The sequence below is a fragment of the Labeo rohita genome, chromosome 4, assembly GCF_022985175.1.
Source record: "Labeo rohita strain BAU-BD-2019 chromosome 4, IGBB_LRoh.1.0, whole genome shotgun sequence".
In the NCBI taxonomy this organism is placed as follows: Eukaryota; Metazoa; Chordata; class Actinopteri; order Cypriniformes; family Cyprinidae; genus Labeo; species Labeo rohita.
In genome coordinates, this window is record NC_066872.1 from 39244116 (window position 1) to 39260985 (window position 16870).

At 37.5% G+C, this 16870-nt stretch overlaps 2 protein-coding genes and 2 non-coding genes across 15 annotated transcripts in view; all 4 read right to left on the reverse strand.

Annotated features, from left to right (window-relative positions):
* On the reverse strand, window positions 1–5115 carry naf1 (nuclear assembly factor 1 homolog (S. cerevisiae)). 2 transcript variants are annotated; one of them, XM_051107040.1, is made up of 10 exons: window positions 4904–5115; window positions 4666–4795; window positions 3475–4016; window positions 3173–3344; window positions 2945–3038; window positions 2534–2616; window positions 1096–1256; window positions 951–1002; window positions 697–787; window positions 2–615 (listed from the first exon to the last, which is right to left on the reverse strand). In XM_051107040.1, the coding sequence occupies exons 2-10, from the start codon at window positions 4702–4704 to the stop codon at window positions 287–289; spliced, it is 1563 nt and encodes a 520-aa protein (XP_050962997.1). In that variant the 5' UTR covers window positions 4705–4795; window positions 4904–5115; the 3' UTR covers window positions 2–286. The 2 variants fall into 2 exon arrangements, with proteins under 2 accessions (XP_050962998.1, XP_050962997.1); XM_051107041.1 differs by lacking the exon at window positions 4904–5115 and having other exon boundaries at window positions 1–615; window positions 4666–4816.
* Window positions 5045–5132, reverse strand: trnay-gua (transfer RNA tyrosine (anticodon GUA)). The gene is given in 2 exon segments: window positions 5045–5080; window positions 5096–5132. It is a non-coding gene; the product is annotated as a tRNA-Tyr (tRNA).
* Window positions 5133–5323: 191 nt separating this feature from the next.
* Window positions 5324–5413, reverse strand: trnay-gua (transfer RNA tyrosine (anticodon GUA)). Its single transcript is given in 2 exon segments — window positions 5324–5359; window positions 5377–5413. It is a non-coding gene; the product is annotated as a tRNA-Tyr (tRNA).
* Window positions 5414–6928: 1515 nt separating this feature from the next.
* The window catches only part of sbf1 (SET binding factor 1), a 70305-nt gene continuing 60363 nt past the window's right edge, over window positions 6929–16870 (reverse strand). For 6 of the 11 annotated variants that reach the window (XM_051107211.1, XM_051107207.1, XM_051107200.1 and 3 more), the window contains 15 exons: window positions 16188–16325; window positions 15963–16058; window positions 15728–15802; window positions 15231–15403; window positions 14051–14233; window positions 13865–13966; window positions 13596–13781; window positions 11628–11754; window positions 11290–11420; window positions 10937–11176; window positions 10741–10848; window positions 10455–10660; window positions 9132–9219; window positions 8878–9009; window positions 6929–8793 (listed from right to left, as the gene is read on the reverse strand). In XM_051107211.1, the coding sequence (XP_050963168.1) occupies window positions 8695–8793; window positions 8878–9009; window positions 9132–9219; window positions 10455–10660; window positions 10741–10848; window positions 10937–11176; window positions 11290–11420; window positions 11628–11754; window positions 13596–13781; window positions 13865–13966; window positions 14051–14233; window positions 15231–15403; window positions 15728–15802; window positions 15963–16058; window positions 16188–16325 (2084 nt within the window). In that variant the 3' untranslated portion in view covers window positions 6929–8694. The remainder of the gene's footprint in view (window positions 8794–8877; window positions 9010–9131; window positions 9220–10454; window positions 10661–10740; window positions 10849–10936; window positions 11177–11289; window positions 11421–11627; window positions 11755–13595; window positions 13782–13864; window positions 13967–14050; window positions 14234–15230; window positions 15404–15727; window positions 15803–15962; window positions 16059–16187; window positions 16326–16870) is intronic. The other 5 variants (XM_051107210.1, XM_051107209.1, XM_051107201.1 and 2 more) reach the window with 4 other exon arrangements.

Sequence of the window (16870 nt, forward strand, 5' to 3'; positions counted from 1 at the left end):
TTGTAAGCTGTACTATTAAAAAAAACAAAACCGCAGTCGCATTTTTAGAGTGTAAATAAATGAAATAAAGCAGCTTCAACAATACAGCAAGCGTGTCTGACAACACAGTGAAAGAGACACACTGAAAGTGAGAAATTAATCATTTTTAATACAAAATGAAAAATTGCACTCTAATAATATACAGTTATACTTGACTCATACTATACACCGGCATACAGTTGTATTAGTATGCAAAGATTGTGAGCCCTTTTAGGGCGCAAGTTGTAAGGAGTATCCAGTCACAGCTTTACTGATTATGCGGTGGAGGAGGTGGAGGTGGGGGCTGGAACATAAAGCCCTGATTGGGCCCTGGGGGCCACGGGGGCATTCCCATGTGAAAGGGTGGCGGTCCGGGAAAGGGTGGCATCATTGGGCCCTGAAAGGGAAACATGTGTGGATCTGGAGGGGGGAACATGTAGTCAGGTGGGAAGGGGGGGCGAGCGTGATAGTTGCTATGAAAACCGCCGCCACGATTGTGGTGGTGATGCTGCCCTCGGGGAGCGTTGCGGTTCTGTCTGGGTTTCCGTCGGCCGGCTTTATGAGGGTGCGGACCTTTATGGGCGTCCGTTTCATCCTCTGGAAAGTGAAAACAGTGGTTAATTGAGCAGTTAGCACATATAAACATGCATGGTGCCCATGCAGATACAAATGACTCACCTGAGTCAGAATCGTTTTGTGGTCGTCTCTTCTGCTCTTTAAGCTTCTGTTTGGCCAGCCTCTCTTGCTCATCATCGCTAAAATCAAGTGCCTACATAAACAGAATAAAAACCAATCAGCGGAGAGGCTAAACCTTCACTTACTAACAGATAATACCAATGACACACTATTAGGACAGGATATCACTCTATTCTGCAGTTTAAGCCTTTGTTGACCTGATTTCCTTAATAATTGTTATAAAATGGCACATTTACCTCAGGGGGTGGTTCCTGGTCATTTTTCCAGGATGCATCTGAGCCTTTGACACTTGTTTGAGAAGAAAAATTATTTGTAATGTTTGCAGAAAAATACCACAGCAGAACAACATTGAGGATATTTCAGTAAAACTGAGGTACTCACACTTGGAGTCGTTCTGTAAAGATGTAGTCTGTGAAATCTTTGATTTTGGGGGCGAAGAAAACCGTATCTCGAATTTTAAGATCTTTCTGGTCGATATCGTCATGGGAGTTGAACCTCAAAACATAGTAGGGCTGACAAACTGGACCGAAGACTTCAAAGATCTGAGGAGAGACCAACAACATTTTAGTCGCACAAGACAACTGATTATTGCATAATACAAAACCTCTTTAACAAGAAGTTACTGTGTATATCATATGGAAGCATGTTTCCACCACTGACTTTTTTTTTTATCTCACAATTCTAATTTTTCCCCCCGCAATTGCGAGTTTACTTTTCGCAATTCTGTTTATTTTTTCCTCGGAATTGTGAGATATAAACTCTTATAAATAAGGATTGCGAGACGCTAACTTGCAATTCTGTCTTTTTCTCAGAATTGTGATATAAACAGGCAATTTTGAGAAATAAAGTCAGTATTGTGAGATATAAACTCAGAATTGAGAGTTAAGTCAGAATTGTGAGATTCTGACTTTATTTCTTGCAATTGTGAGTTTACATCACGCAATTCTGACTTTATAACATGCATTGCATGTTTGTATCATACAATTCAGAATTGTAACTATACCTCACAATTCTGACTTTATAACGAGTTTGTATCACGCAATTCTGAGAAAAAAAAAAAATCTCAATTCTGACTTTATAACACACAATTGTAAGATATAAACTAGCAATTCTAAAAACAGTGCTTTTTTCCCTCAGAATTGAACTTTATAACTCACAATTTTGAGTTTCTCTAACAATTCCGAGAAAAAAGTAAGAATTGTGAAAAATATAATTCTTACAATTTTATCTCACAATTCTGACTTTATTTCTCACAATTGTGTTTTTTTGCACAATTCGGAGTAAAAAAGTCAGAATTGTGACTATATCTCACAATTCTGGCTTTATAACTTCCAATTGCGAGTTTATATCTAGCAAATGATTTTATTACTTGCAAATTCGAGTTTATATTTCGCAATTCTGACTTCATTACACGTGTTCGTATCATGCAATTCTGAGAAAAAGTCAGAATTGTGAATATATCTCGCAATTCTGACTTTACAACACGCAATTGTGAGATATAAACTTGCAATTCTAAGAACATATTAGTGTTTTTTCCCCTTAAAACTGAACTTTATAACTCACAATTTTGAGTTTCTCTCACAATTCTGAGAAAAAAGTCAGAATTAATAAAACAAAAAAAAGAATTGTGAGATATAAATTCTTTTTATCTCAAAATCCTGACTTTCCTGACTGTGTTGCAATTGTGAGATAAAATTTATTATTTATTCAATATCCATAATTTCGCCACCTTATAAGACAACAGATTTTAAGCCATCTTATGGATTGTTACAAAAGTTCAGGAGATGAAATTTGCCACTGAAGGATAACGGTTACTGACCTTGCCAATAGAGTTTCTGTTTTTGGTGAATAACACGCTGTCTTCATTCAGTGGTGGTGTGTTCTTGTATGACTCCACAATCACTAAACAAAACAGATACGTTTTGAAAGAAATGCTGTTTAAATTCAGCCAAGACAAAACTTGAACGGTATCTCAGATGTAAAAAAAATAATAATAGCATAACAGAATGATTTCTGAAGCAACATATTACAATGAAGACTGAAGTAATGATGCTCAAAATGTAGCTTTGCATCAAAATTGCATTTTAAAATATATTAAAAAGGCTATTTTACATAGCAATTAACTGTATTTTTATCAAATAAATGCAAAGAAAAATTTAAAACCTTAGCCAACGTCAAAATCTTGAATGGTAGTGAATGTATGCATAGAGATTGGTAGATGTCCGTGTACCTAATTGCTCCACAACGCTTGATATTGTTCCAATGGGCTCCATCTCTGTATCTTCTGGAAGGCTGATGTGGAGGTTCTCCACTGCAGGAAGATCCTACATAACATAAGATCCTGGTATTAACATCGATCTTGGTCAATTCCCAAGTGGACAGCTCAGGAAACTGAGAAATTTAGCCAATAGAAACATCAGTTTGGTTTATAGATTGCTGCTTAGCTCCTCTCCCTCACCTCGATAAGCAGTTCATTTTGGGTTTTCAATGGTGCAGGCTTTTTCTCATTGCCCATGGCAACACCTTCGTCGTCATCTTCCACACAGTTCATGATTAACTGAACAGGCTCAGAGGAGGAAGAGGTTGAGGATGATGAAGAGGAAGACGTGGAGGACGAAGAGTCTGAGTCACTGAATCATATAAAAAATAATAAGAATTAATCATTATTAGCTTTTTGGAACTTACTTTATGATATAATTATCATCTGTGAGCATTATATGATGCTGCTAGGGCACAGACTTTAACGTCCTGTTATTTTACCTGTCTGAACAGTTGTCATCCGAGCTGTTTCCTCTGTACTGCATGCTCAACAGACCCAACGATCCAGTCCCAGAGTGTGGACTGACCACAACTCCACACTCCATTTTTTCAGGACCAGCCTGAATGCTGGAGATCTGTTCACCTGTTTGTTCAGGCTGATTAACGGAGATCTGATCTCCTGCCAGTCCAGACTGGTCGCTGGTTAAAGGTTCTCCTGTTTGTCCAAAATGACCACTGGAGCTCTGATCTCCAGTTTGTTCAGACTGAATGCTGGTGCAGTGATCTTCTGTTAGTCCAGATGAACTACCACTGCCGTCTTCTCCCATCTGTTTGGACTGATCATTGGTGATCACTTCTGATGTTGGTCCAAGTTGACCACTGGAGCTCTGACCTTCTAGTTGTTCAGACTGATTACTTGCGCATGGCTCATCTTTTGGTCCAAGTTGAGGACCAATGCTCTGATCACTGGTCGTTTCAGTCGGAAGCTGTGTATTGTTAATATCCAATTCCATTTTGTCTTTTTCAGATTCTTGATCTTGCTTCTATAAAATAAACAAGATTGCAACATAAGTTAAAATTCAATACAAATGTTTTTGTGATCTAACATAACAATGCAAAACCATAATTATGCGTTATAAAATGGTTTGAGCACTTTATATAAACAAAATTATGCAAATATAGTATTATTGTTGTTTTTATTATAACTACATGATACGGTCACGTGATATCATGAGGGGGCGACCCGCTACATGTAAAATAAAACAGCATTTTTCTAGATGATAGACTTATGTCAGTTCTTCATCTAACGTAAGTGTACATCATTTTAATATGTCTCATAAGTGCGGTTCATTGCTTTATGCGTGATACTTTTTACGTATCAATCATAAAACAACGACGGCCCCTTTAAGTAATCAGAATTCAAGATTAAAGTAGCGGAGGAGGGTGGCAGTAATGCTGTGACTTGCAATCCAATTTGCCATCTAACATTTGACATTTTAATCTCTCAGTGTGAGCTGCATCATCGACTATCAATTCATAATAATGACCAAACTGCTTAAGCACATGCTCAATTATTGATAAATCACGTTTAAAGTATGAATTTACACTTTTCTAACCGTTAGATGAAATTCAGTACGTGCCAAAATCATATGAATGATCATAACATACGTAAGAATGAAGAAGATTATCTACCTGGCCATCAATTACGCTCTCTGTGCTTGAATCCTCCATGTTTAGGTTTCCATGTGTGAACAGCGTGAAGAAAGCGCTTCAAATATGATTTGACGTCATCGGCGTCACAACAACAGGAACCGTAAGGAACCTTTCAAAATAAAAGTCCACCGTTAAAACAATAGTTAAAATGTGTTTATCGAATATATTTAAAGATAATGGAATATTTTGTATTCGTATGAAGAACATTTAGAAACACCTAGTAAAGAGAAGCAAAAGAGCACCAAATAATTCTCCCATTCTTTTCATTGTTTAAGAAGTTAAATGAAACGTCAGTTATTCGTACAGCCAACCTGAAATCAAATATTTTAAAGTGTTGTAATGTCACAGAAAAATCAACTCCTTCGAGCCGGATTCGAACCAGCGACCTAAGGATGTCAGTGTTCAATCTCTACAGTCCTCCGCTCTACCAACTGAGCTATCGAAGGTCTGAAATGACGTCATTCACACTGGAATTTGAAAGGTGAAAAAGCCGTTACTTTTGAAGTCATTGTTAGAATTGCGTTAATGTGCGTTATTATTATATTTTAAATAAGTATAATAGTTAAATAATACGCTTAAACATAACGCGGTAATTTTAAACAGCTGATTGCTAATAAACCGAAGCAAATAAATGTTCTCCTTCGAGCCGGATTCGAACCAGCGACCTAAGGATTACAGCTTGGAAAGCCACTACAGTCCTCCGCTCTACCAACTGAGCTATCGAAGGTCTGACGCCGGTTGAAATCCACCGGTGATTGGCTTGTCAGTCAACCAATCACAACAGTGTCAACTTTCAAGCAAACGCTTATTTATTTACTTTTTTTAATAGTTTAGAAGAGTAATGAGAAAATGTACAGCGCATAGCGTTCTCTGTCAACTACAGATCAAACTGTGGAGAATTAAATGCTGGACTTTACCTTACAAAACATCATATAGCTAATCTACGGCTAGTGTAATGTTAATAAGTTACCAGCAGATGGCGCTACAGGTCTCTACATAAATCCTTGTACATGTACATATTAAAGACAGCGTTTTACAATGGAAGTGAATGGGGATAGAAGCCATACTTTCGTAAGAGTGGGCGCTGCTATTTGTAAATGTGGGTCTGGCTCATTTAGCAGTACAAAACAGCGTTTTGCTATTGATATTGCAAACTGGCGTGTCTTACCATATTATTTTAATGTAGTATCTTAATTATGAACACACTGGTTTGTAATGCGAACAGTTTTACCTTTTACTACACGTTTTTTATTCTCCTCATTTCCCTATAGCGGCTAATAAACCGGAAGTCTCGCACATAGGCTTACCTCCACGTTGAAAAATAAAGTGGATAATCTCAGCAAACTAATACTCTTTGTAAACTTTATGTATTAACATGCTATTTTAATGTATTATCTTACTTATGAACACACTGGTTTGTAGTGCAAACAGTTTTATCCTTTACTGCACGTTTTATTATTCTCTCATTTCCCTATAGAGGCTAATAAACCGGAAGTCTCGCACATAGGCTTACCTCCACGCTGAAAAATAAAGTGGATAATCTCAGTAAACTAATACTCTTTGTAAACTTTATGTGTCTTAACATGTTAATGTTTCATCTTACTTATAAACACACTGGTTTGTAGTGCAAACAGTTTTACCGTTTACACCATGTTGTTATTCTTTTACATATTTCCTTTAGAGCAGCTAATAAACCGGAAATCTTACTTCTGCGTTAAATAAAGTGGTTAATACTCTCAGAAACAATACCATACAGGGGTTAGAACAAAATAAGGGTGAGTAGATTATTATATAATTATAATTTTAGGGTTAATGTTTCTCTATGAAATACTATTGAACCATAAAGCATGAACTACACTTATAATTCTACTAAACAGCAAAATTATTCACCCCCTCACCCAGACAGACACTGATTCATATTCTGATGTTTTAATGAAGGATATTTATCCACCTTTTTCTTCTCGTTTACCTTTGTAAACTTTATGCATCTGGATTCCGGTCTCATCCACGTCCAGCTATTTTTAGCTGTACAAAACAGCCTTTTGCTGCTTGATATTGCAAATTGGCGTCTTACCATATTATTTTATTGTATTATCTTAATTATGAACACACTGGTTTGTAGTGCAAACAGTTTTGCAGTTTACTGCATGTTGTTATTCTTCTCGTTATTTCGCTTTTAAATGAATATATATATATATATATGTGTGCAGTGACACAAGTAAACAGAGACAAAAGCAGCACACAAATGTCAGGAGGCCATGAACCTCAAGTGGTTTAATCCTAAAAAATATATGGCATGATTGACAACACAACCTGGATCAGATGAAATAAATCGAATTAAAAAAAGTATGAAAAATAAATAATTAAAAATGTTATGCAGTTTTTGACGTCAGATATAATTTCGCTCAAATGTTACGAAACCTGCGGCATCCTAGGACTCGAATTATGTGAACCTGTACTGAGTATCATTTTAAAAGAAAAAAAGAATTTTAGGGTTTATTCACGAGTCACTGAAGGTTTCCAAAAAATAGATATATCATTAGTCACGTTAACACAAGAGATAAACAATGGCACATATTGGGTTTCTAATTTCAAAGTTAAGCGGTGCTCTGAGGACTGTCGTATTCAGGAGACAGAAGTTAAATAAATTACTACCATTAACATACATATTTGAGTATTATATACAAGGGAGTTATTGGAACAAAATCTACAATTCGAATTTCGCCGTCAACAATTCTGAAGTATTACCCTATTTTACACCGTGTGTGTATGTGTGTGTTAGTTCTTGTATTTGGAATTAAAAAACAAAAAAACGAAAACTGCAACAGGGCAGTCCTGTGATTAACAGGTGATACTTTTATGCATCCTCACCAAGTCCAGCAAAATAGACTCTTTCTCTAAAGGAATAATATAAACAAACTCCTCTATGTACAGGATTCAACAGAACAGGTAACAGACTAACTAAAACACTGATTCTGACAGATCCAGGGCTCAGAGGCTGGAGAACCGAAGCGCACGACAACACGCAGATGATTTCGGGACAGGATGTGACAAAAAACTCTCTAAATAAGATATGGCAGGTCTGATATCTCACGTCCAATAATGCATTTCAAATTGTGTTTGTACTCCGTATTTACACTTCATATTTTTGTTACAGGAAATGATGTCGGATTGTCATGCCGGTCAGCTCCAGTCTCTGGCCTCTGATTGGTGTAAACAGACACTTGATGAAGAGGTTGGAAACCCCATCCACACACAGTTTTCCCCCTTTTAGTCTGCATCTTTTGCCTTAAAAATCAAAGAATTGTATTTTTGTGCATAAGTTATGACAAAACACATCCCTCCTTTTCCTTCAACATCCCTTAAATTTCAAAAGCATAGTGGTTTTATATTCATAAGAAGAATTTAGTTTGTAAACAGTTTGAATCTCCAGATGGCGTTTGGGCTTAAATGTGACTAGAATGACGTTTTTATATTATTCGGATGTAAGTAATGTAAAAGAAAACACAAAATCCTTCATGAACCATTGCGCGGACGAAGCCGACCAATCAGAAGGGAGCGAGAGAAACTGACCAGCCAATGAGAAGGCAGAATTTGTGCGAGTCCAGACTCCAAGCAGTGGCGTAGTGACAATCAGGTATCACATTAGGGTCACTCTTTTGCGAGCTGTGGCTAGTAATCGGGCATTTTTAGGCCCCTGCATAGCTGAGAGGTGCCAGTGGCAGTATTTGAGCAATATGGGATGACAAATCGCATGCCTTTTCGCACATCCAGGGTGCGTTTAAAACAAGCCGAGCACGAGTTCACATACACCAGTCTTTCAGGGAATTCTTCGTGGTTTTTTTAAAACAAAAACGCTGAATGGTGAGGTTGCGACATCGTTCGGTTCAATACCACCAATACGGAAGCCCTCTGTAAACACCCATTGGCTATGAGCACTGTCCGTCACTAGCTCCGCCCCCTCTCTCGCAAAGTGTTACAGTTCTGTCTTCCGCAAAGCCCCGCCCACTACGCATCTGATAGGCAACTCTGAATACTGTCCATCCATAACTGCGCATTCGTGCTGTCCTGGGCACAGAAGTTGTACACTCTTTTGGTCGTCTTGAGCTGAAAGGAGAAAGAAAGCGGGAAATGTTAATGATGAATCGTGGATGAACACATCATGCGCTGATGGGACTGTAGAGGTCTTACATCAAAGAAGGCTTTGTCGTCTATGTTTTTAGGTGCGCCCATGGTGGGCGTCCCTGGAATGACAGATTCCACTTCGGCTAGGTCGATCATCCCTTTACACTCTTTATCTTGCCTTGTTTCGTAGTAACGCAACTGGAAAAAGGGTGGATAAGAGCATCGGTGTCAGTCCTTTTGAATTTTTTCTGATCAAAAGCATATTGCAAAATCATTTTCATTTATGGTTAAGTTTTTGGTGGAATGAGGCATGAAAGTACCTGGTGTTTGGTCTTATCCAGTACAAACCAACGTGGTTTCCAAGGTTTCAGCAAAGCGCCTTTTTTGTATAAAATACCTTCGAAGCTCCTACATCCAAAAAAAAAAAAAAAAAAAAAAAAAAAGTATTACATTTTACACATTCAAACATTCAATTAAGACTAAAACACTATATTATGATATCTTAATACATTATATCAATTAAAGATGATAAAATACATTTCTAAAAATTTTTATTTTAGTAATATTTATACACTATTACAGCATTTACTAATATTTTAAATTAGTTTTCATTTTAATTTTATTAATTAAATTTTACATTTTTTCATTTTAGTTTAAATTTTAGTCACTTTGTAGTGCTTTTTAAAATATTTATATTTATCTTTAAAGGATTCCATTTCAATTTTAGTATTTCAACTTAAACTTATCTATTTCGGTTAGCTGCCAAGGCAACATCTCCATCTAATATTTATATTGATAAAATACAATATTTATAAAAATGTGTTATTTGTTAAAAAAAAAAGTATTATTTATACACTATTACAACATTTACTAATATTTTGGTTAGCTTTTATTTTTATAATTTCAGTTTTCCTTTTAATTTTTTTTTTTTTTTTCATTTTAGTTTAAATTTCAGTCATTTTGTTGTGTTTTTTATATTTCTTTTTATCTTTGAAGAATTCTATTTATATTTTAGTATTTCAACTTAAACTCTCTATATCTATGCCAGTTAGCTGCCAAAGCAACATTTTTTTTTTTTTTTTTTTTTTTTTTAATACTTATATTTTATTTCTTTTTTTATTTTATCATGCCATGTACTATTTAATAGTTTTACAGTGACAACACTGGTAAAATAAATAAATGTAAAAAATAAAATATTTTTAAACATTTATTTTTTTACACTACTGGACTATGCAAAATTATCTAATGATGAAAAAAAAAATTATTAAAAATTGGGGGGAAAAACTACAATTTACACTTTCCGTTAACATTTTAACCTAAAATTTGTGTTTTTAAAAAATATATATTTCTATTTATCTTTAAATAATTTCATTTCAATTTTATGAATTTTAGTTCATTTTAAATTTTCTGTTAAATATGTGTGTGTGTGTGTGTGTGTGTATATATATATATATATATATATATATTTTTTTTTTTTTTTTTTTACACAACTGGACCATTCAAAATTAACTATTGAAGAAATGCACAATTATGATAGGTGACAGCATCAACTTCTTTTATTTATAAAATCATGACTAAAGTTGAAAATGTTATTCCCCCAAAAACAGACCAGCTGATGAAATATGAAGAGTGAGTTCACACACCTGTTCTCGCTCTCCGTGCTCTGGAACTGGCTGTAGAGTGTGCTGGTACTAGGTCGACCAGCCGCAGGTGTGGATGTGGCGCTGACCTCGCAGTCCAGGGCCAAGTTGATGGAGGAGCCGACCCCGCTCTCCTGCAGATACACACCCTGAGAGCGCCGCTGGTGACTCAGATTGGACGACATGAGCAGAGAGCTGGAGAAGGAGTGCTGGGGAAAGACAAACAAATATTAGTACACCATCCATTAGTCATTTACATATAAATATGAAACAGGAATTAACATCTCACCCTGCTCTCTAGTCTGGACTCAACCCGTTGGGCCGTCTTAATCTTATCCCACGTGTCCTTCCATTTTTCCGTAGGTTGTCCCAACTCAGTTTCCAGATTCTGCACATCCTAAATATGAAATAATATCAAGAAGATCATCAGGATTCGTGTATGAAGACAGCTTCATTATAACGATGACTTCTGCTGCATTCCTCACCTGCAAAAGTTTGGTGATGGCGTCAGGCAGTACTTTACTGAGGCTGTCATAGCAAGGCCAGACGATTCTCCGTTGGGACTTGGGGGCCGTCGTCTCCTGTCTATCACCGGCTTCCTCCTGTGGCTTCTCCTGCCGACCCCGCACTAATTCCCAGTCAAAGGACGGACCCTCAGAAAGCGTTTCCTCTGTGTAAAAGTCCCAAACCTTCAAGTTGGAGATGAAACTGTAGGGCTTCAAGACCTGCAGGACAAAAAAAAGGTGAGTTACACACACATTAACCAATAGAGGGCGCTAGAGTCATTTTAGTTCTGTCAGAACAATGTTAGAATGTCAGAACAAAATTAAAAATGTACCTCCTCCTCCTCAGGTGAAAACATGTAGTTGTAAAATATAGGGGTTTTCTTGTTGAGCCGGTCAATGTAGTCCCAGACAGACTTGCACACCTGAGGATTCTTCCTCTCACCTTTTTCCTCATACAAGACGCCTGAACAGACAAAACAATGGGATATGACCAAACAGGGTTGAATGACTGAATACTATAAATAAGCACTATGAAACTATAAATAAGCACCATGAAACAGCATTACACAATGAGAGTACAATGACATGAAAAAAAGATTTGATTGCAATCTTATAAGAATCACGATGACAGTTGACATTCCGCAGCATTTAGTTGCTGATTTAGACTCACCAAGCTCTATGCGCTCATAGTCTGAGTCCAGCAGGAAGGTGCGGAAGCGGTTGGAGACGTAGTGGTAGGCTAGGAACTTCAGATAGTACTGACTGAACTCAAACTCCATGGGGAACTGTAGATGGATCTGTTGGGAAAATGAGCAGAGGGAAGAATATTGAAATGTATTTTAGCAGAACAATGAATTAAATTTGCTTGCATTAAACAAGGATTTTACACCAAGGACCAATACAAGACTCCTCTAAGTATAATAACTATATTTTTATGTCCAAAACCACAAGACTCAACTATATAAATCAGTATATATATGATAAAAAAAAAGGGTCCCAAGACTGAACCTTGTGGGACACCTAAGCAGTTCATCTGTAAACCATTACTAGGGATGTTCCTAAATCCCGAATACTGTATTTAGAAAGGAAATAGTGTGTACTTTGGAACCTCTAAATGAAATAAATGTGAGATTGATGGAAAAATATAATGTTTATACTATTATAATACTATTATACTATACTCTATACATTGCAGGCATCAGGGAGGCACCGCAGAACGCATTATTCCTTTTCAGTGCTGTTCTGAATACGTATTCACAATTCGGGTACATCCCTAATCATTACTTTGCATTTCAATCAATCAGAACAGTATTTATGAAGGTATTTACAAACAGCTAGGAGGTAAAAGCCATTTTAAAGGTATAGAGAGTATATTGGGAGTACAAGTTTTTTTCTTCTATATTGCCTTCTACTTAAAAAGGAAGTGGGATAGGTTTCTTGTGACAACTATAAACTAAGAACGTTGAAAATGCATTCACAATATAGAATACCTCCACATATGAAGAAAAGAATTGGGCCTAAGACTGAGCCTTGTGGGACACCTATATAATATGTGACCCTGGACCACGAAACCAGTCATAAAAGTCAATTTTTTTAATCTGAAAGCCAAATAAATAAGCTTTCCATTGATGTATGGTTATTTAGGATAGGACAATATTTAAAAATCTGGAATTGAAGGGTGCAAAAAAAAATCAAAAATTAAATATTAGCAATGCATATTACTGATCAAACATTTACTTTTGATATATTTACGGTAGGAAATTTACAAAATATCCTCATGGAACATGATCTTAATATCCTAATGATTTTTGGCATAAAAGAAAAATCGATAATTTTGACCCATACAATGTATTTTTGACTATTGCTACAAATATACCTGTGCTACTTATGACTGGTTTTGTGGTACAGGGTCACATACAGTGAAGTCCTAGTGTTTAGGAGGCATTTCTGAGCATTTGCAGTTTCTTTCTTCCAAATTGCCTTATCAGTGGGAAGGACATGTGATAAGAAGCAAGAACTCTCGGATTTTCTAGAAGCGTAATCGAATTCATTGTGTAAGAGATAACAATTATCCTCGATTTCTTGTCAAATCCAGATTCATAGTTCTGAAATGCCACTATTAAGCAATCGCATTCTCTAAACGTGCAGGGAAAGAAAGTGCTTCCTTATCTTCAGGGTAAATTAGATAGATAAGGCTTGAGCAATCCGGGTGAGTTATAGTAAGTTATCTCATCTTTCAAGGCGTGGTCGGTTTAGTGTGACAAAGCAGGAAGTTGAGGCAAGTAAGTGTATATGATCTGCCTTTCTGTACCTTCTCATACAATCAACCCATCATATAAAGTTTATTCTTTTTCCCTTTTCGTGGACAAGACCGTACAAGAATGTGGTGATAGCTCTTTGTCAACACCCAACAAAACATCAGACGAATTTTTACAGTACACAAGATAAGAACTTTCCAGAAATAGATTTAAACAGCTCAACTGAACAAAGAACACATGTAAACAAACAAAACACCCTACATGCAATAATACCATGCATTTGAGTGCACGAAGAAAATGGTGAAACATGAAGGAGTTACTCAAAACTCTTAGTACCGGCCACTGGAAAACCCATATTGGACAGCCACCTCTACACATACCTGGTGCACACAGTCGAGGAATTGTAGGAAGACAGGTGTGAATCCACTGCTCTGGCTGGCTAGCGTCTGGGCTCCACGATGGCTGAATCGATGACCGAACGACAACCATTCTTTCTCCACAAGCAGCCTGAAGCCATCGATCGTTCGGTAGTACGGGTCCGACAGAAGTTGCACCAGGGATACCACCTACATCCGACACAGTATTAATGCACACTTGGACCAAAATCAATGGCAGATGCAGCTTATGCATGTTTAGGTGTTTGTCCTACCTGTGTTGTGACATCCCAGCCGTCTTCCAAACTAACCATGACGGAGGAACCAGAGTCCAGGAGTTCCACAACAAGAACGGACACCTGTAGAACCCTGTGAAGCTACGGGACACAAACATCAAGAACATCAAAAACCGTATACACTGTTAAATGAACCCAAATAAAAGGGGGAAAGGAGTAAGGTACCAGATTCATCCACTCTGACTCCTCCAGGCAGCGGTGAAAGGTCATGTTTGCGTTTGGTTCAGTGTTGGGTGAGGAAGGCACACAGGCTTTCATCAGCTTCTTAAAACTGTTCTTCACCTGACGTACATCAAAGACCTCGATAGGCACCACCTCCCACTGCTGGAACGAGTCCTGCTTTCCACCCTAAACACAGACTGAGGGCTTAGCTTTGATTGGTTGAAATAAAATGATCATTATCACTATTATCTCATTAGATGCATGGTAGTTCTAGGTCTTGAAAATCATCTGATATTTCAATTCAAGTTGTCACAAGCTACATTTGAGGTCAAAAGTTAACACACCAGGTCCCACAAATTCTTTGGTTTTTCAGCATGACTGATTTTGAGGTGCATCTTTTTAAAGGAAAACTGAGGGACTCATATGCAAGTATTACAGAAGGTTCAAATGCTCACTGATGCTTCCAAAGGAAACACAGTGCATTAAAGGCCGGGGGGTGAAAACTTTTGGAATTTGAAGATCAGGGTAAATTGAACTTATTTTGTCTTCTGGTAAACATCTTCCATAGTTTCTAAAATACAGTACTAAATGAAAAATACATGATATTTAGGCAAAATAAGAAAAATGTACACATCTTCACTTTGTTCAAAAGTTTTCACCCCCCGGCTCTTAATACATGGGGCATCAGTGAGCGTTTGAACCTTCTGTAATAGTTGCATACGAGTCCCTCAGTTGTCCTCAGTGTAAAATATGGATCTCAAAATCTCAGTCATTGTTGGAAAGGGTTCAAATATGCAAAAGATGCTGGAAATCCAAAGAATTTGAGAGACTTTGAGAAGGATTTTTCTGAAGAACAGCAGGCAGTTTAGCTGTTCAGGCCAAACAAGCGACTCATAAACAACTATCACTAAACAAAAAAAAAGCTGTGGATCATTCAAGTAACAACACAGTATTAAGAATCAAGCGTATGAAAACTTTTGAATGGGGTCATCTATTTTCTCTTGTGGACTATCTGTAACCATCTTTTATTTGAAATATCTTATTCAGGTCAGTACTAAATAAAAAAATATCATGCACTTTGTATGATCCCTCTTATTTAGGTAAATAATTAACATTTTGCAGATTCTCCTAGGTGTATGTAAACTTTTGACCTCAATTGTATTTAATCTCTTAAGCCAGTAACCTTGAGCTGGGACTTGTCTCCAATGATGAAGAGGTACGCTCTCTGTTGGCGAAGGAAATAGGTCTCGGATGGGCCTCCATTAGCCTGGGGTGATTCCTTCCCAGCCAGCCTGTTCCCCACATCAGGGTTATACGTGCTAAGCCGCCCACTACCACGAATACTGCCCCATTTTCCTGGGAAACAAAGACCAATGGAGATCACTAACTCTGCTTTGAGTGTGTGAACTTGCATGTTTATTTGGGATTGGCATATTGAGAATTTGATGTGATTTCTACAAACACTAGACAAATAGGACATGGTGGATCACATGCAAAGAGATGCTCATGACATCCTCACAAACAGTACAAGTAAATCAAACAGACATGATGGTCAACGATTAGTTAGCACAGGTAAAGAGGATGACAACACTACATGGACACTTAGTGCTCAAACTCGCTCGTGTCGTTGTCGAGAGATTTGATTGGTTAGATTTGAGAGCAGGGTCGGGCCTACTGTACCTCTAGGCGAGTTGCGGGCCTTGACTGAAACTCTAGGCTGAGAGAGGGAGATGACCCTTGCCCTCTGACCCAGCGCTAAGGTCAGACGACATAAAAATGCCCATTACTATCAACGGCAGCCAATGCAAAAAAAATGTCATGTCATGTGGGATTGGATGTCAAAAACTTAAGATGCTTGGGAACAGAGGAATGGATGCTGGGTTAAGTTGTGAGGATCTTAAAAACACACTCTCACCTCCTCGACTGAAGGTTCCCGGCACGTCCTCTTTATTCCCCATGACTTGTTTCATTAAAGCTCCTATTTTAGGCTGCCTCAGCTTGTCTGATGAGTCTGAGGCCCAAAAATGACACACATAGCACATTAGGGTGTAAATAGTTACGGTACATCTAATTTTGTGACGTGGTCTGGGAGGATTAGTATTGTTAGGGCTGAGCAAATTTGGGGTTAAAAGATAGAGACCTGAATTACTCATGTGTGAAGATGTGAAGCCGCTGAGCGTGTTCCTCCCGCTGGCCTCGCTGTATGAGGGCATGGAGCTGATGATGGCCTGCAGATACTTCTCCTGCTCCAGGCTGGTGGAGTCGGCCTGGGACGGGCCTGAAATCAAACACAAACATGTTTACTTTAGCTTGATATCATAAATATGCTTTGGTTGATCTCTTCCTGTTCTAATCTGCTTTATGTGGCCTAAAAACTGGGCTTAACAGTAGAGCTCAAACAGTAGAGCACAGCACTAACACGACAAAGGTCATGGGTTCAGTTCCCAGGGAATTCATGAACTAATAAAATGTGTCGAAATGTGGCTGCAAAAAGCATAAATTGATACAGTGGAAAGATATATTTACCAGTGTTGTAATAATTAACTAAAACTAGATGAGTGAAGCTTGAGGACAAACTTTGAATTTGGCTTGAGAAAGCATAGCCTGAAAGTCTGAAGCATGATTAGCATGATTTAGCATGATTGGCATGTGGTTAACATGTTGTTAACATGATTAGCATTATGCTAACATGTCGCTACCATGATTCTGACATAATTAGCATGTCACTAATATTTTTTAACATGATTACCATCTTGTTAGCATAATGCTAGCATGTTTTAAACATGATTAACCTGATGCTGACATGTTTTTAGCATGTTGTTT